Here is a 20,582-nt window from a genome sequence, read left to right on the forward strand (position 1 = left end):
GAAAGATGCTCGTCAGATAATCATATGGTACCTTGTACTTTGTAGCATTTGATTATAGGGTACTGGGATATTTTTATAATGTTATTTAGGAGAGAGGGAGGACTATTGTGGGTGGATACAGCTCCATATACTTGACCTCCGTAGTTTCGTTCCAGGACACCTTGCGTCTCGCTACCCAGCTGTCGGTTTTTGTGTCAACAGCTCCTCTCTCTTTCTTTTTAAGTTGTTTTTCTCTCGTGTACTTCCAAATAATAGCATACCCCTTCCTCTTATTCTTCTCGGAATTAGGCAATAAATTTTGGAAGGGCTTATACGATATTTAGTCAAAACATGTTCCTTAACTGTCATTATATTGTGATGAATTTTAAGTACGAGTTTTGAACTGACCACTCCCCTGATAATTAATCGACTGAGTCGATGAGGCTTGTTCTTCTAAACACCGCCATCGAATATGGCAGATATTTAGACCAGAGTTTCTGTTCTATCTCAGTACACTACACGACCATGCAAAATAATAAATTTTATATATTTGTGCTTATTATTATCGGGGGGGGGGAGATATTAGTAAAGACGAGCAAAGTCACGGCGACTTTCACTGCTGATTCTTTGCAGTACATCTTGTGGGACCGCCAACTCACCACCCCCTTCCCCATAAAAAATTTGATGATTGGAGAGCATAAAAAAGAAGAAATGGGTGATAGGTCTGTGTTGACTGACCCATATGAGAAGGGGTCGCAGTCGGAATCATTAGGGCGGGTGGTGATCAGTGATGCCATTGTGTCACTTAACATGATGATTAAGTATCAGCGATTTCTCCGTAACGTTCTGCTTGATGATTCTCCGCTAAGTGTCGATGACATCACCTTATCACCTCGCTTGATCATCCTGTGCTACATACCAGTGATGCCACCTCGAGTGGTGATCTTGGGCTACATGCTTGATGTCCTAGTATCTCGACGCGTTCTGAGCCTGTTACATATCAGTTACGTCCCCCTACACCTTCGCCTGGTTGTTGTAGGCTATGTATTGGCGACGTCATTTTACCACCTCTTTTGGTGATCCACGACTATGTATCCTTAAACTCACCGTATCACATTTCGTTGTCACCCGGGGCTAGGCATCATTGTTGTCTCCGTATCACCTCCCATGCTGACACAAGGTTCAGTATCAATGACGTCACATTGAACCGCCATCCATTGTGAGCTAGGATATGTTTTCATGTCGATAACATTTCCATGTTAGTAATAAATGATACAAGTTGTCTTGATTCATGAAGTTCTCTTTAAAAAAAAAAGGTTGGAAACCCCTTTTTATCCTTTCCTTCATCCCCTAACTCTGTGAAAAAAAGACCTCCGCCCTCTTGCAGCCTATCAATCTAATGACGTGCATGCCTTTTTATTACAGTTCTTTTTCCCCCCTGTTTCGGAAATGCTGAAAAGAGATGAATACTGTTTCTTTTCGAACTTCAAAATGAGATTTGTTTCTTCTTGGAATATTTCAGTTCTAGTCTTGGTTTAACCATCTCCTTTTTCCATTTATATTGATGATGGAAAATCACGTTATCAGTGAGTAGCAAATTCCTTTTATTATATTCTTTGCTCTGTGGTCGCATGCACAACATCAGATATATAAATAAGTTTAGTTCAAAGTTTTTCGTGTTTTATCCTCAACTTATTAACAATCAAATCAGTCATTGGTTTATTTCTAATCAAAGTTTCACTATGGAATTATATAAGCTAGCCAGCCAGTTTCTGTCCGCAATACCGTCGTACCGTCGAACTGTTTAGAAGTTTTTGTTTTCCGAGAGCAGTCTTCAGTCGGCCGGAAGATCGTCGTTGTTACGGTCCCTGAAATTTCCATCATTATGCGAACCAATTATTCTGTGCCACATTTTTAAAACATGTCTTCTTAATGCCCACTTTTAATGTCGCCGTCCGCTATACAATTTCTCTCTCATATTTACCCATGTATTCTGCATCCCTCTTAACATAAACGGTGCAGCACTACTGAGTAACGTATGTAGTTTGTAAAGAAATTCGATATGTAATTTTCTGCCTTCCTGTCTTACCTAAAGGCAACTCCTTGTTGAATTTCTGCCTTGAAGTTCAAGTACTTTACGTAATTGTACTTTTTTTTTCCTTGGCACTACAGCCCCAGTGGGCCTAGGCCTACCTCCATGAACTTCTCCGTTCACTTAGGTTTTTCTAGATCTTACGCATTCGATAGGACTCCTTGGGCGGGTGATCAGCTCGTCGCAAGGCCTCTACCTGTACACAAACACAGAAAAACGGTCACACAGAAACTAAACATCCATGCACTGAGTGGGATTCGAAACCACGATCCCGATTTCCAAGCGAGCGAAGACAGTACATGCCACGTAATTGTACTTACGCCCCTGAAATTAACTGTCTCTTGTTCTACTACACGCCTGGGAATGGTAAGTGATTTAAAATATTATCACTTTCCGTGCTGTTTCTTTAAAGTAACGTAAACTGTTGAAAGTCTGTAACTATTGAGGGGAAGAGTTGACTGTTACGTTCGCTGATCATTCTGATGTGCCTCTGGGAGAGACAGAGTCATGTGTAGCGTGTACGCTGCTAAGGTCGACGAGTCAAGAATAGCGGAAATGGATTCAACTTCGTGAATACAACGTTTTGGAGGACAGCATATGAAAGCTGCACGCCTTCCATTGCATGTAATAATGAATCAATATAGACATGCAAAATAACTTCAAGAAATTTGTACACTGGGAATAGGCTTTAATAGACTCAACTATTCTTTGGTTTATATATCTTATCCTCTAAATACACTGTAGAATAAAGAATAAATATTTAATGTTAGAAAACGCATTTTTATGTGTCGTAACACAATTTTGTCTTAATTTATATAAATTACTTTATCATTATTTATGAGATCAGCTGATATTCTGTGCTTATACTTAACCCACAAGGTAGCTTATTTCATAAAATATATGTTACTGTTATTATGATATTATTTTTATAAAGAACTTATTTCTCACAGACTCTAATTTCGTTAAAATTATGGATATCACTTCAAGTTTCACATTCTCGCCATATTGTTTACTTAATATTTGGGCATGATCGTGATCTTTCTCCCTCTGTTAGATTTCAAATACCTAGTTCCAGTGGTTCAGTATTTATCGCTATAAAACCTACAGCCAAAAAGAAATTTCGCACTCTCACGTTGTTACTTTATTTTCTACAAAAATATTAACTAAAGTCTGCATGCTTTTTAAGATAGTAAGTTGTTGTTGTTATTGGAGAGGGTGGGTTTCCCCATGCAGTTAGACCAGTACTGGTCCATTGTGCGTCCCCCTGTGATATTCTACCAGTCTCTATACCCTACCAGTACTAGTGCGTTCCATCAGTCCCGACTCAGCCAGCGAGTTCGGCCTCTACTGGCTCAGCGGTATCTCGACGCTTCCCCCATCTACCAGAGGCGTTAGAGACTACTGTTGGGCGGGAAATGTCCTGAATTTGGCTCAGTGACCTCCTTTGGAGATATGAGGTTCTTTTACGTGCCGTAAAGTTACGACAGGGACCCACGGCTTAAAGTCCCTCCCGGAGGACTTCTTCCCTGAATTTTTCCGCCCTTAAAAATTGACGACTTCCGCCGGGTTTGAACCCGCGTACCTTGAGTCAAGAGGTGGGAACGTTACCCCTAGACTACGGAGGCCGCTAACATAGTAAGTTAGTGTCTTTCATACTTCAGAAGTTAGCACATCCACCATGTTGTTTATGTTGAGCATGGATATGCTACTTGCTTCACACTCGTTTCATGCTTAGATTATTCTTCGACACTGAAGATGGAGGCGATATGTTCCTCGGAAACGTCTGTTTAATTTCGACGGACTACACAACATCGTATCCCAGAAGATTGAAATTTTCATGACCATCGCTGTGAGAACCTCATATCCTACATAAATTGAGGGGCGTACGGGGCAGTCGAACTAAGTTTCGTGAAAATCGGTTAACTGGTTCACGAGTTAAAAAATGTGACAACACACGGGGAAAAAGGAAACACATAGTTTGGTGATTTCACACTGCTACTTCCTTTACTTGAGAAAGGAAAGTGGCTAATCATAAGATCCAGTGTTAAAAAGTCGATGTGCAGAGTGAATAATACGATGAGAAAAAGGAAAATATTTCCACAAGACAATTCATTCCTAATACTTTGCTTTTATTCATTATACAGTGTGACTTGAAGGCCTATATATAGGACATTCATCTGTTTTAGCCGCATGAGCGACCAGACAGCTCAACACTTCCCGAATCATCACTACTTCTGGGAGAGGAACATAAGTGTGAAAAGGCCCAAGCGGAATGTGATCCCGCTAATCAGCGCCACGTCATGAGAGCTTATAGAATGTGGGGGTGAATCTCGATATATTCTTAATCTCGGTTCTCGATTGAGGCTTGTATCGAGCTTAACGTCGCAGCCTCAATGTGCCCGTTGGAAAGAAAAATGGGTTTCCCAAGAGCCGGTACGTTCACAATGGCCTCTGTCGATAAATGAAACCAGCCCAACCGGTAAACTAGGCTAGATTACGTGCCGGACATCCGGAGAATCGCTGTTCGATTTCGGGCAGAGGCTGAAGTTTTTCTGTTCACCTCCGCCTCCAGACTGGATCTACGGCCATCCCAGCCTGCTATTAAATATGTACGATGGATGCCTTGTCTAGGATAAAGCGGTCGGAGCATGAAACTAACCACTGACCTTCATCTGGTGCCGATTATTGAGAAATACCGGAGCTGTACCTCCACAAGAAAGGCGAAGTGCATAGTGGGCTGCAGTGTCAGTCTTTTGCGTTTGTAATTAAGAACTCTTTTATAAATAATTTAGGTTTAAATCATCTGAAATTAGATGAATATAGAATTCTAATATTTACATAATTTAATTTCCTCAAAACTGCTTACCTTACGAAAAAATGTAGGTATTGTGACATAACCTTCGGGTTCTGTAAAATGCTGGGGAATTCTTGAGTATCTGCACAAGTGACGGCTTCTCAAGAAAGGCTCAGCTCCATGAGTGAGTGAGTGAGTGAGTGAGGTAGTGTGACGTACAGATGTAATTGAGCCCTGTATGCTAGATGTGTAAACGTTTAGCTGAAACATTCACAGATGTAGAAAATATATAACAGAACATAAGAAATATCCATTAACTTTACAACAGTAGATTTGTATCTGCAATAAACTATTATCTGAGATAATGGGTCATGCACAGCCTCGAAGACAGCGTTTACGGAAATATATCTGCTTAGACATCGAGTAAATTTCTCCATTTTGTCGACTGGAGAAGCCTGGAGGTGGACATGTCTCTCTCACACGCTCGACTGTTTCTCTCACGTATTATCTTGTGTGGACACACACTATTAATAAGTGTGACGTCACCGTGGGGGTGAGTAGCTTGGCTACTAAAGAATGAACCAAACACAGCTGCAACTGCCATTTTAAATAATGAACACCCTTTCCATCCCTCCGCCCCTTTCTGAAGCTGAAAAATTTCAACGAACAAAACAAGGAGAGGAAACTTAAAAAAAAATGTGTATAGGCTTACTTCGTGTCCGGACAGCCTGGCGGACAGACGACTGGACGCGAGTGTATTGTGTAATGGACAAAGTAGTGAATTATTGTATTCTTTTTTGGCGCATTTTTAAAAAAAAAATCTTTTTGTGCCCAAAGGGTGCGGTTTCTTTGTATCTTCTGTTTTGTCCATCTTATTTGCATCGGTAATTGTTTTGTTGGGCCCCGCAAAGTGCCGAGGTATGTACATGAAAGCACACTGTTGTAGGTAACGTAGAATTCTGCAGTTCCGATTGTGACATTAAATGCAGATTTTCCTCTTTAGTATAGAGACTACTTCATGTCACGTAACTGGATCTCCCATTCCCGAGGGAAACAACAGATTGAAGCTGCTCGCGAAAACGGTGATGATCGCGTCCAAACCTGGGTAATTAAACTATGCGCGACTAAAGGCAATTACATAATGAGGAACTTCGCAATGAATTCCTAGAAACGCTAACGTTTCTTTGCAGAAAGGACATTTTCGTATCAGACCTGTAGTCCGCAAACGAGCTATACCGACAGAGCGACTGCCACTTGTCGGCGAAGTTAGTACCAACTTTTGCGGATTGAGGGTGTCACGTGGTCAGCGCAACGGATCCCCACGCCCGTTAATCTCGGTTTAGGCATTAATAAGTTTGATTTTAAACCTGTTAAGACTTGTTCCTTCGGAACCGTGAAATACACTATATCCGTGAAAAGTGTGAGTAGTATGTAATTATTTTTTTTCGTCATGTTATAACAGTACATGGACTTCGTTATTATGGGTGCACTATAATTATTTATTGATGTTATGTCATTTCCAACATTCTATTTTACACACACACACACAAACATGTGTCAGTTAGGAATGTATTCATAATTTAATTTTTAAATCTGTGAATTATTATTATTTTTTTCTCTCCACCTTCTTTTAAATTTCATCAACAGATGTTATAATTTTTCAATATAAAAGATATCCAATTAAATCTCGAGATTTTAATAAAGAAATGCCCATCGGGGGGTTATTACGTCTACCCCCGTCTTACCCCTCGCCCCCCGCACTCGTATTGCGACTTCTTTGTTTGCAGTCTCCGGGAATCAATACTTGATGCCTGATACATATATTTGACAAATGAAATTGATGTATTCATCAATAAGTTTTTTCTTTCTTGTTTTCTCTTCATTCTAGAGTAATCTAAATTTTAGAAGTAGAAAAATATCGTTCTCTAACCTTTTCCATATTTCCGTAAAGTGACAAGAGATGGCAGGAGAGATTCGTTTCTAATAAAGTTCGACGTCGAATGTATAAAGAGACATCTCATATGGACAAACCTGCAGATTACATGAAGTTCTACAAGTTTTATTTGAAACAATTTCCTGTGTGGCGTAACTTTAAGAAAAATACAAGAAATTGCTACCAGTGTATAGCGTCTCTGTCTTAGTTTACTCTTCCATCATTTACTTACTTACTTACTTACTCATGGAGCTGAGCCCTTCTGGAGGAGCCGCCAATTCAGCAGCTACTCAAGAATTTCCCAGCATTTTATGGAACCCGAAGGTTCATCGCCGTGTTCACAAGAGCCCTCCACTGGTCCCTATCCTGAGCCAGATCTATCCAATCCATTCCATCCCATCGTATATCTCTAAGATCCATTTTATGTTGTCCACCCACCTACGCCTTGGTCTTTCCTGTGGTCTCTTTCCTTCTGACTTTCCCACCAATATCCTATACGCATTCCTCGTCTCACCCAATCATGCTACATGACCTGCCAACTTCATCCTCCTTGACTTGATCATTATAATTGTACTTGGAGAAGAGTACAAGTTATGAAACTCCTCATTATGCAGTTTTCTCCAACCTCCTGTCACTTCATCTCTCTTCGGTCCAAATATTCTCCTCAACACCCTGTTCTCAATCACCCTCAGTCTATGTTCCTCCCTTAATGTCAGAGACAAAGTTTCACACCCATACAGAACCACAGGCAAAATTATAGTTTTGTATATTGTAATTTTTATGTTTTTGGACAGCAGACGAGAAGACAAAAGGTTCTGGACTGAATGGTAATAAGCATTACCCGAGTTCAATCACCTCTTAATTTCCTCCTGAATCATCCATCATATAAATAATATCCAAGTTATAGCCTTTTTCCGAGTGCTTTTGGTTTTTCCTGCCAATTCTCATTCCACCGCATGCTCCACACTCATCATCATCATCTGGGGCTGGCACATTATGCCAAACAGTGGTCGACATGCCAGTTGTAGTTGCGCCCCACCCCAAGAAACCAAGGAAAAAAGAAGAAATTTTCATCAACTGTGAATGGATAATACATGGATATGGCGAGGATTGACCGCGTAAATATCTTCCAGGCAGTACCGTGCATGCATTCACCAGGGACACTTAGCAGAACCACAGAAACTGACAGTGATAGCCTCAGGAGCCGATGTCCCGGTACAAGTTCCATACGGGCAGGAGCATTCACCGCTGTATCGGTGAATTCGGTGACTTACATTGGGAAATTCGAATCGTGACCTGACAACAGGTCATGCCTGCTGAAGTTTCTTCGTCTTTGCGTCGGTAGTTTCAGGCGGAAAGTAGAACAGTGCAGGAGTATGGCATTCCACTAGCGCCCCTCCCCCCTCCACTTTAGACTAGAGTTACTCAGTATGTTGGGCTGGCCAGCATGGTTATGCGCACCGATTGGGCGGACCAACACCTGCGGAATAATGCGTGAAGTGCGCAACCAGTCTGTCACATTCGCACACACGACTATTAAATATTTTATGAAACAAGGTATAACAAAATTATTCTTCAAAATATTTGTCCTTCGCTGACAAGTGGAAAGAGTCTCGCAGGCCTCTGTTTGAATATATCCCTGTTCTAGAACTCAGCTCATTCGTCATTCTATGTGTATGCCTCATAGTATCTTTAGTTTTTTTTTTAATTCGCTTAGTGGGGGTTGGAGCCCAGCTGGGTCCGGTCGGCACGGCGGCCACTGATTGGCCAATTGTAACCAGCCTCGGGTGATTATGATGATGGAGAATTTGGTGGAATGAAAATTGGTGAGGGAAACCGAAGTACTCAGAGAAAACCCGCCCCAACGCCAATTTGTCCACCACAAATCCCACTTGGCCAGACCCGGGATCGAACCCGGGCAGCTGCGGTGGGAAGCCAGCGACTAACCGCTTGAGCTATGGCGCGGCCTGATCTTCAGTTGATAAGCACTCAGATAACCTGAAATTTCGTGATTATAGTTGCACCACCATTTGAAGATGTATTACCGTCGTTACAATAGGCCTAAACGTTTGTTAACCCGAGCCAGTTCAGTCCGTTTCACAGTTTCTTATTTATGTCTACTCCTTTACATCCCGAAGGGTCTGTACTGAAATTTTCCTACAAACATTTATGTGAATTTCCTCTTTTCATCATGCACACTACATTGTTTCTGTCAATCATAGCCCCACTGTCATCGCACGAAGATGATAACACAAAATCCATCATGACCTTTTACTTTCTCTTAGAACAAAACAGTCTCTCAGCATTTTGTCTTCATACGCACTCATTCTCTTTCTTGTGGTTTTCCAAACAAACATTTCATCTTGAAGCTCACGGTTATGTAATTTTTTCATTTATTTTACTGTCTGTTTTTGCAGGAGAGAGACCCTACAAGTGCCACTTGCCTGAGTGTGGTCGCGCCTTCATCCAACTCAGCAACCTGCAGCAGCATCTGCGCAATCATGATGCGCAAGTGGAACGCGCGAAGAACCGACCGTTCCATTGCAACATCTGCGGAAAAGGATTCGCTACGGAGTCGAGCCTGAGGACTCACACGTCCAAGGTAGGGACCGTAAGTCATTTTCATTGTTTACTTTCCATCCTAACGGTGACGAAGTGCATGGGGGTCATTGCCAAATTTACCCCGATACTTCTTGAATCAGTCTTTACCGAAAATAACGAGTGTTCTTTTTTATCATGAGACTGAACACGGTGGAGCGGAAAACATTGTTGCCGCATTGCGACTGACGATACTGGGAGCTCCACAGCGTTCGGTCTCGCGATAAAAAGGAACCTTTATTCTTTTTTGTTCCTTCATTTATTCCTTCAGGGATTATCTTAAGGCCTAGTTCGATGCCACGTTATAAAGAGTTTTATTAGCACAAGAGCATTGGAAAGGGTATGCACCAAAATGTAATACTAAACATTATAAACTGTAGCCATTGAAATTTAATATTAAGCTTACGTAAAAAAAAAAAAAACTCCGTGGCCTGTAGTCCGCAAGCGAACTATATAGACCGAGCGACCGCCGCTTGTCTGCGAAGTTAGTGCCACTTTTGCGGTGTCACGTGGTCAGCACAACGGATCCCCACGGCCGTTAATCTCGGTTTAATGTGAATAATTAAATATAAATTAGTGAATTTCGTTCCAAAGAGAATTTCAGTGAGATCTATTGAAGTGTTTAGGGGTATATGAAAAAGTCCATTTGTGCAAACCAGGTTTTCTTATGAATCAGTATGGCTGTAAAGGGGAAGCATCCGAGAACTGTTAAAGTAAGTCTCTCTTCATCCAAGATCAACGAAATATCAGAATTGGGCTATGCGTGTAAGGTAAATCTGCCTTTGTCCGTATGTAAATTAAACTTTACTGTGGATCACTGTGGCTGATAATCGGAGTATTAACAGCAGCTCGTGGGAAACATTTCGTATGTAAAATTTTAAGAAATTTGTCCAGCAGTTTAGACCCTGATACTAGGTGACGAACAGGCGGACAGGAATGGCTACCAAATAAGACGTTCTTTTCTTTGTTTCAAAGAATAAGTAATATTAGAATCTCGTATAGGCATAGGATACGATATAATTTCGTATACTGAACAAGGCTTAAAACGCCGAAACAAATTATGACATGTATTTAAATTCTTCCAAGAAAGATAAAGGAATTAATTTGTGGTTAGTGTAATTTAAATTGTAAATTATAACATCCACAACCTTGTATCAGTACTGCGTTATTCTAACGCAAATTTCCTTAGGACGAATCAGTAGAATGACTTACCTTTTTTGTCTATAAAGGACTTTTTTCTTCTATTTTGGTAAGGACTGATCCATTATTTGTCACCTTAATATTTTGGTATGTAAATGTACATCTATTCTTTTCAAATAACTTAAATATTCTGAAGTCAGATATATCATAAGAAACTGTTTATTTGTAAATGTCATATTAGTTACATCATGTAATTTGTTTTAACTACTATGTCTCAATACAGTCTGTCATTTGCACTAGGAAAACTGAAAGAAAAAATTACATATCTTGTGTCATAAGTCATACTGTACTGCACAGAACTATATGGGCAGCCCGTCTACGTACACGCGTTGTTTTACACATGTATCATCAAAGTGATTCAGAACAGATTTCTGATCACTTATGCAGAATATATTGAGCATCAGTTAGCTAAAACAAATTAGATTATTTGTCTTACGGATAATTTTAGTGAGTATCAAGTTCTGTTGGTAATGAATACTATTATGAAGGCAATGGAGACTGTATCTACAAAAAATTGAAAGTATGCTGGCGTTGACGTTTTCAAAAAGAGTAAATTCTCTTTTTATATGTATCAAATTTAATACTAACACGATCACAATTTGGAGTAAATTGTTCCAAGGAGTTGAACAGTGGCGCATTATGCAGAAATTAATGAGTATTTTTATATTGCCATGATTATCTTTCCACCCACCCACCTATCTATCTATCTATCTATCTATCTATATGTTCGTCCGTCCGTCCGTCCGTCCGTCCACCCACCCACCCATCAATCCGTCTATCTGTATGTCTGTCTGTCTGTATCTGCCTCTGTCTGACTGTATCTATCATCTCCGTCCGTTCGTCCGTCCACCCACCCACCCATCAATCTGTCTATCTGTATGTATGTATGTATGGATGCATTCTTTCTGTTTACCTGCCTACCTACCTGTCTGTCTGTCTGTATCTGCCTCTGTCTGACTGTATCTATCATCTATATCGATATCTAGCTGTTTATCTCTCTGTCCATCTCTCCATCAATCCATCCATTCATCCATCTATTCTTCCTTCCATCCATCCATCATTCTATCTGTCGATCAATCCATCAATCCGTCTGTCGATTGATTAAATAGCCAACCACCAGCCACCTAAGATCATTGAGGGTTGCCATTCAGACTGTGTCTCGTGACATTTCTCAGTCCCTCTATGCAAAATCAGGGTTAGTGTGCCTACGCTAAAATATGCAGATTCCTCTTACAGTCTTTTCGTGCCATAATTTATTTTCATCCTGTTCTATACTATATGACTGTGTAGTTTAAAAATACTTTTTAAAAAGCTCGCTGTATATAATCACAGAACAACACAATTGAGTACTTCAGCGCCATTTCGCGTTCAAAGAGAGCCCCTGGTTCGATTTTTGGTCCGGAGGCCAATTAATTTTCTGATGTTTTCTTGATTTCCTTTTATTCTTCTCCGGAAACGCTAGACGCAGCGACTTCAAATAGACCACAAACTTTCCTGCTGTGCTGTACTCAGTTATCGCCCCTGACTACATTTGTGCAGATGATAAAGCGTCTTTAAAACGCAGTAAGGTCTGATTTTTCGGAGTGTTCAGATGTACCGTGTCAAAGACGAGACCTACATTTGAATTGGAGCCTCAAATAACCGTGGACCACGTCGCTGCGGTTATGCCTATTCAATCAGAGTGAGCCAAAGTTTCGTCTGCAGCATATGAACTGTCTACAGGGAGGGTGACTCAATGTGATTAAGGTTCAAAGGACGCAGGATTCGATTATTTGTACGAAGTGAACAAGGAATTTCATTACATAACAAGTGAGTGCGTTACTCTTCGTGAAACTTTTCTGACCCCCACTCAAAAGGCTTTTCGTTTTCAGAATCATCTTATTCTTATGCGTGCATTATAGGCCTACGTACATGTAGCACGTACACATGTATACGACATTTAGTGTGACAGCCTCAAGTGACTACTTGAGAGACATGCGTACATCGGAGTACAACATTAAATCTAATTCGAAAGAAAGAGGATTCAAGATGTCGGTTGGTATAATCTGGCTCAGGATAGGTTCCAGCGGCTCTCTGATATGAATACGGCGATAAAACTTCTGACTGTATATACAGTGAGAAATATCTTGGTCAGCTGACCGACTATTAGCTTCTGAAGAATGGCTACTCTATATAGCTAGTCACTTAGTTCAGATCAAAAAATGGACATTATATTCGGGCAATGCAGCAATTATTATGTATTCTGCATTTCAAGCATATTGCCCTTAATCAGGAAGTTTTCTGACGTACTGATTTATTCAGTAGGTACAAGAAGATTACCTGCCTCCAAACAACTCCTTCATACTTAGCCACGATTTTATAATAACATAGTGCCGGTCACGGTAGCCGAGCGGTCTAAGGCATGCACTGTCTTAGCTCGCTCGGAAGCCGGGACAGTGGATTCGGATGTTTCCTGTGAGGTACGAACTGAATTCTTAAATATTCTTCTTCTACACTGCCGGTCACGGTAGCCGAGCGGTCTAAGGCATGCACTGTCTTCGCTCGTTCGGAAGCCGGGATCGTGGGTTCGAATCCCACTCAGGGCATAAACGTTTGTGTGCGGTTTTCTGTGTTTGTGTACAGATAGAGGCCTTGCGACGAGCTGATCACCCGCCCAAGGAGTCCTACCGTATGTGTAAGATCTAGAAAAACTGAAGTGAACGGAGAAGTTCATGGAGGTAGGCCTAGATCCACTGGGGCTGTAGTGCCAAGGAAAAAAAAATACATACATAATTTTGATGGGAACATTCTCAAAATCTGTTACCCAGAAAGGAGATAGCAGTTGGAGCATAAAATTTTTGATAATGATGGTATTCTCTGAGTTCCATAAATTAGGATGTTTTCCGATCAGCTGATATTGTGTTATTCTTAAATAAATATTAATGTCTTTGATTAAATAAGGGGATGGACGGACACGTTATGTACCAAGGAACGGAGCATTTCCTGCGGAATCATGATAAAGAAATGGTTTGTACGAGTCTTACGAATCCTGTGTTTTGGAAACTATCGACGTTGGATGGAGTCTGTTTTTCACATTTGATCTGGAGGCTGTTATTTATTTTTTCAACACATGTAACGATAACATGGCTCTATTTTTAATTATTTTACGATTTTTTGGAAGTTTTTTAACTGCGGAAATTGTGTGTGCATATGGTTGGCACTTTTTATTGCTGCCTGTTATATGGACATGTGTGGCCGAGGCGTTACGACACATGGTCACTTCCTGCATGCTGCTAAGTTACCGGTATATTTTCTTTCCGTCCATCTACTTTTGCTTTAACGTTCGTTATTCTGCACGAAACACAAGCACAGTTGGCTGCAAAGTGTGCTCCATGAGCAAGACTAGAATATCCTAAATACGTTCTTTGTAATTTTGCATTCTGAATTGAGCTTAATGTTAATTTATAGCTCATATGGACCCATTATTCTTATTACTATTTTTTAAATTATCCTCCATTTTGATCCAAGTTTCCTCAGATTATCTCCCCTGTGGATGTCCTTCATTTATTTTAATTTCATGTCTCGTATGCATGACAAATATTATCGTCATGAGGTGGGCAGGTCATGTAGCACGAATGGGGGAGACGAGGAATGCGTGTAGGATATTGGTGGGAAAGCCAGAAGGAAAGAGACCACAAGGAAGACTAAGGCGTAGATGGGTGGACAATATTAAAGTGGGTCTTAGAGAAATAGAATGGGATGGTATGGATTGGATAGATCTGTCTCAGGAGAGACCAGTGGATGGCTCTTGTGAACACGGTAATAAACCTTCGGGTTCCATAAAATGCTAGGAAATTCTTGAGTAGCTGCAGAATTGGCGGCTCCTCCAGAAGGGCTCAGCTCCATGAGTAAGTAAGTAAATTTTGATTTAGTCATATTAAAAATCGCATCTTGTAAACTGTAAGAAACTAACAACTGTAAGGATACGAAAAGCCCTTAATAGCATCCACGCGGTCAAAGGCATGAACTGTCTTCATCTGCTCAAACGCTTGGATCCTGGGTTCGAATCCCAATTGAGGCATGTTTGTCTGTGTGCGTTTGTTCTTTGTTTGTGCTGTTCTGTGTGCAGGTAGCGGCCTTACGACTGGCTGATCCTCCGTTCAAGGCGTCGTACTGACTGTAAAAAGATCAAGGAACTAAAAAAGAGGTCAAGGCGAAACAAAGGGCTGTAGAGCCATGGATGGATAGGGATATAAAATTCTCCGTTATACACGAACTGTGTCGCTAAGCAGAGTCCATTAATGTCTGCTTCTTGGGCACATGTCTTGTATACACGACTTCCTGGAGGCGAATTAGCATTCAGGTTGGATAGAAGCTAGAATTACCACACATATGGTAGTCGATATTCTGTTTTCCTACAGTGTGATGGCAATTGTAATAAGTGTTGCGAAGAGCGCGACTAATTTCTTTATGTCTTACTGACCTTTCGATCAACCGCACTTCGTTCTCCAAATGTTGTCTGTGTATGTGACCTATATCTACCCTTGAGAAAGCAATAACAAAAGGGTTGCTCGTAGTAATAATAATATAAAGACTACTCACACGACAAAAAAATGGTGTAGGTGTGTGTGAAGGCGGGGAGGGGGAGGGGGTTAGTTTCGTCTCGGAACCAGATTTTCATTAACGATTACGGCTACCCTGACTCTTGAAGAGAACATCTGCTTCAGCATCTATCTTTTTGTACTACTTTCTTCTTCTTCTGTCTCCCACGTTCCTTAATCTCATCCTCTCTTTCTCTCTCTTATTATTTATCTCCCAGTGAAGCAACCCTTGCTTCGTAATTGACATGCACACTACTTTCAAACGGGGAGCCGCTGTCTGGATTAGAGATACAGGCTGGAATACCATCACCACTGGTCGGTCTGTAAACCATACACTCTCTGTCCGTTTAGATATTGGTTCATGATTTGAGTACTTCCTTAAATTAAACTCTCTTCTGAATAAGTCTTTTTTTTTCTCAAATTCCTAAGTTTCCAAACATACGGAAATATAATCCATCTTGACTGTAAAAAGGTAAAGCTCTCCCTATATAAAGCCGTGAATACCCCACGTTTTCTAGACAATCAGCTCACAGATGGCGATGAGGTAGTCAGCCTTAAGCTCCAGCCACCCTTTACCCCCCAGGAAGAACACTGGTACTCATTTCTGTTAGAGGTTGAGTCGACCTCAGGGCTATAGTTCGGCTGAAAGGATTAGGTCAATTGAAATTCGAATGACATGAACACTCGAATCCGCGACCTCACGGCTTGTAGCATAGTGCGTCAACCAATGACTCCACCGCGTGTCCATGAAGAAGTGGGAGCGAAGATAAATCTATTCGTCTCCATTGGGTGGAGCTGGGTGGTCGGCTTTACATTTCAATCGCCTGGGTGAGGAACCTCCGGCACCGACACTCATTTGAGATGGGTCTAAGTGAACTCGTGGAGCCGCCCTGGATCCAGTAATGGCGAAGACTTAAATTCAAACACTGCCGGAAATCAGGCTGTGGTCTTTTGGCCCGCAGACAGTCACTTGACTAACTTAGCTATCACACTTCGTTATATAATCAACCAGGTAGTCAGTTTAACTTAGAATGTTACACATCTAAAATCGCGTAACTAATGTAAGATTCATACGAGGCAGAGTTACAGATCATTTACTGAATTGTTTCGTAGAAATTTCATGACTGTTGACATGAAATTCTTTTGGAAATATTCTAGAAGCAGAATTATTATTTTAAACATCTGGTGTGCAAATAAAATAGCCTTTATATGATGAGGCAATTGCCCGCCCACCCCACACCTTCAGGTTCCGTCCCTAGCACTCTCCTCTAACCGCATAACCCTATTACCACGGCAGATCCACCATATAAGGCTTCCACTAAATTATACCCTTGCTGCCTCTTAATTCTATGGAAGGCTCAAAGTAGTTAGGACAGTTTAAATTCTAACTTTCCATCAAATACACTCAAAATTATTTCAGAAGTAGTTAAGAGCTCGTAGGTTTCAGGAAGATATTTTTTTTTTCAGTGATGAGTTTAATTTACAAAACAATTATTTTCCCCTGTGTTGGTGCTTCCGTAGTAAAGCAAGTGTCACGTAACTTCGAACAAGGCCAAGAGTAACCTTGAATGCGCAGAAGAAAAATTTCAGACAAGGGGGTGGGTTCGAGGGTGTGAGAAGTGACAGGTGGCCAGAACTGATTCATTCGTTTTTAAAACGCTGTATTTTCCAAAGCATTATACATACAAATATTAATCTTAAATAAAAAGACCCGTAACTCACAAAGTTTTCTTCACACTCTAAAAATATTCTATATGTGCCCCTTGGGTCACACGACACACGTCCAGGTGGTAGTCAAGCTCGTTCCACACATTTTGTAGCATCATCCTGTCAATGGTCATCACTGCAGCATCGATGCGTTCCCTCAGCTCTACTAGTGTTCCTGGCAGTGGGGGTACGTACACACGATCCTTAATGTACCCCCAAAGGAAGAAGTCACAAGGCGTTAAATCAGGTGATCTGGGGGGCCAAGTGAACAGATCTATGTCATCCTCACCAACACGCCCAATTCAGCGTGTCCTTAAATTGCCGATACCACCGCAAAATGCTTTGTTTACATGGCGGTTCTTGTCCGTACTCTCTTTTGAATGCGCGTTGCACTGCTATAACAGATGAACATCTCGCATATTCCAACAAACAAAAACTCTTTTCTTGCTTTGTCGCCATTTTGTAAAGGCACTGAACTCGTGCTGCCAACTGGTGCACATAATACAAACGTGGTATGTTACGGTTCTATTTATATATCAATCATATTTGTACATATAGTACTTTGGAAAATACAACGTTTTAAAAACGAATGAATCATTTATAGTATACTATATGTATACTACAAAGTATTTGAAATCACTCCAGTTTCATAACACGGTGCATATTTATTACCGTCCGATTATTTTGCCGTGACCACAGTTACGTGTGAGGGAGTGTTGTACTATAGGGACAGTGTAGTGAGAGCTGTTTAGCGTCTCTCTTCAGGAAGACCTGGGGAGGAGAAAAGAAACATGCTGTAACCAAAGAGCTTATTTCGTGTATAACTCCTACTTCTGGAGCTGACACAGCTAAGTCAATACATTGACTACGCCACAGGCTGAACGACTGAGGAGTCAGGGTTCAATCCCCGTTATGGATATGAGATTTTTCTCCTTTCAATATTGTGCAGACCGGTTTTGGGGTCCACCAAGGCTGTTATAAAATGGGTATCAGGGGCTGTTTCGTCGGGGGTAAAGCGGCAGGAACGTAAAGCTCACTATTCACCTCCATATACGTGTATTATTATTTCCCGTATTGATCTTCATGACGTGGCATTTGATTAATTAGTTCCAGGGATAACTTTACTTTCTGTCTTTACGTTACAACTCCTGCTTGAATAATCCATTTCAGTCGACCATAGCCACTTCTAAACATTGACGCATGTATTTAAGATGCCCTCTTTGTAACTCACAGCCCTTTAAATCACAGAGGTATGTACCACTTGCTTCAGCATGAAAATTCTTTGAGTTTTGCCCATACAATGTATTTATTTGTCCCTCGTGATCCACAGAACAAAGAGAAACTATTTTTTTATATACAGCATTAATCTGCTGAAGTATGTAGATGAAGTATGTACTTTGTGAGGTAGGAACTGAATTTTTAAACTTTTTGAACTCCTTATTTAAAAGATTTAAAAGAACTTTGCATCTTATGATTCTGCTGCTGTAGTGCTTTCCGAAGGCTGGAAGTGAATGGGCGTTTCGGAAGAACAGTATAATATTTTCAACTCCGTATTGTGCCTGAAGAATACAATGATAAGTTAAAAAGTGACACATTGCAGCTATCCTGATATGTTCACAGCATTCCTAGTCTCTGTCAAGCGCATTCAGTTAGCACTGACAACTCCTAAAAAGGGAACTTTCTCTGTACGAGATACATAACAGTGAGAACATATTGCTTCTGAACTCCAGAATTACCAGACGAGAAACTTAGCCATGCTTGTTGCTGTCTTTCGTGATTTTACTCATAATTTCCTTCCTAAGACATGGCAAATGTAAAAAGGTTCTCAGAGTCCTTCAAATTCATAATTTGTACCGATTCATTATTCTATTATTTCACAACATTGAGTCAAAAACAGTGAGATTAATTAATGTCAAATTAGATATTTCTGAAGAAGCAATTGTGGCCTATTTGAAGGTACTATCCCAAAAGGAGCTCTCCTTGCTGGTTGCTCGGCGTATCGTTCGACGTTGAAAACTGAGTTAATAGGTTCCTCCGAAATGTTAAAAAAAATTTACCGGATTTCCCAGTGCCGTGTCCCAGACTATAGTACTCTTCACTGTGAGAACCTCAATCTAACATAATGAGAGCTGTTTACGATATAACTGGTACAGGTGCAACCTTGCTTCATACCCATAAATCTGAAAGCTGTGGCTCGCAACGTATTAATGATGAGATAATGCTTGTAATAAATACTGAAGGTAGAGAATTTTTGCCTGTATATAGACCATGTTGAAATAAGTTAAATCCTGATGTGAAGTCTAAAATGAAAACAGTGGAAGAAAGGTGAAAGTTCAGCAGAACCAGTAACACTGCATTGGTTACATGTGTTTAGTGTCTGAAAACTTAACACGTGTAAAGCTACTTGACAATTATCATTTTCGTTGTGTATAGTTTTTGTCTTCTATATATTGTCAAAACCAAAAATATCTTCCCGGTTCACCAGAGGGTTACGGCAATCCAGTTGAGAAATACTGTCCCTGTTGATGATCATGTTTTTTATACGCCCATAAATCTTAAGGTGAATGCGTACGGAATTTCTGGGATACGTTTAAATAAAAACAAAACCCTCTGTGTAACAGGCTGTAGAGGCCCATAGGGTTGTGAGACTTAGGGCCTCCCACATTTTCTAGACAATCGGCTCACAGATGGCGGTGAGATTGTCAGCCTTACGCGCCGGCCGCGCTTTACTCCCCAGGAATATTCCTGGTACTCATTTCTGTTATAGGCTGAGTCGACCCCAGGGTGATAGCTCAGCTGTAAGGATTAGGTCAACTGAAAAAATCCAGTGATCTCGTTTGGGAATCGAACCCGCGACCTTCCGGCTTTTTACATAATGCCTCAACCAACTGCTCTACCGCGTGCCCCGATACTTTTAAATGAATGTTTATTTATTTAGTTTTTAGTTATTTGTTTAATTATTTATTTATGCTTTGTTTAGTGCCACTCTCAGTAGCTCAGATAATATATCTCCGAATAATGGGATGATTTGTGAATAATAAGTTGGAAGTGATGTGAGAGGAAGTGGTCGTGGCTGAGTTCGAAGTACTAACGCGGCATTTACTGAAAGGGATGATTAAAGCCATGAAATGCAACAAGCTATCCGGTCTCTGGTCCAAGGTTTAGACTCCGGAACTCTTGAGCACTAAACTGGAGTACTAACCCACTTCACCGCCACTTTCTGTATAAGTCCATGTAAAATATTTTAAATTACCGCTAATTGAAACTGTGTAAGTGGTAGTGTATCTTAAGCACCATTGATATAAGTTATAAGTAGCTTTATTTTGTTGTGTCGCACATAAAATTTATTTATTTATTTAATGCCTACATCATTTCGTCCTTTTTAATAATATAAACCTCATAATATGCAATGCACTTACTAAGAAAGATATATTTGACAGACAAATTTGTTGCAGTTGTTTTAGAGATGAGTCACTTTACATCGCAGAACTTAATTTCGGGTGAGAGAGAGATCACCAGTTGCCATGATGACGACGACAACGATGATGATGGTAATGATTATGATGATAATGTCGGTAGTGGATGTCCTCTGGCCAACTAATTAGTGGCAGAGCTCGGGACGCGACATTTTAAACTGCAAATGAATAACTACTTGTCTTAACTAAGTAGAATCTAACTCACCCACCTAGCCACCCACCT

The 20,582-nt window shown here is 40.7% G+C and overlaps 1 protein-coding gene across 9 annotated transcripts in view; it reads left to right on the forward strand.

The window, feature by feature from the left end:
• LOC111866476 (zinc finger protein 384) overlaps window positions 1–20,582 on the forward strand; it is a 448,072-nt gene that overhangs the window by 353,518 nt on the left and 73,972 nt on the right. For 8 of the 9 annotated variants that reach the window (XM_033752265.1, XM_033752264.1, XM_033752263.1 and 5 more), the window contains one exon: window positions 9,216–9,409. In XM_033752265.1, the coding sequence (XP_033608156.1) occupies window positions 9,216–9,409 (194 nt within the window). The remainder of the gene's footprint in view (window positions 1–9,215; window positions 9,410–20,582) is intronic. The other variant, XM_033752266.1, reaches the window with a different exon arrangement.

This window comes from Cryptotermes secundus, unplaced genomic scaffold (assembly GCF_002891405.2).
Source record: "Cryptotermes secundus unplaced genomic scaffold, Csec_1.0 scaffold320, whole genome shotgun sequence".
Lineage (NCBI taxonomy): Eukaryota > Metazoa > Arthropoda > Insecta > Blattodea > Kalotermitidae > Cryptotermes > Cryptotermes secundus.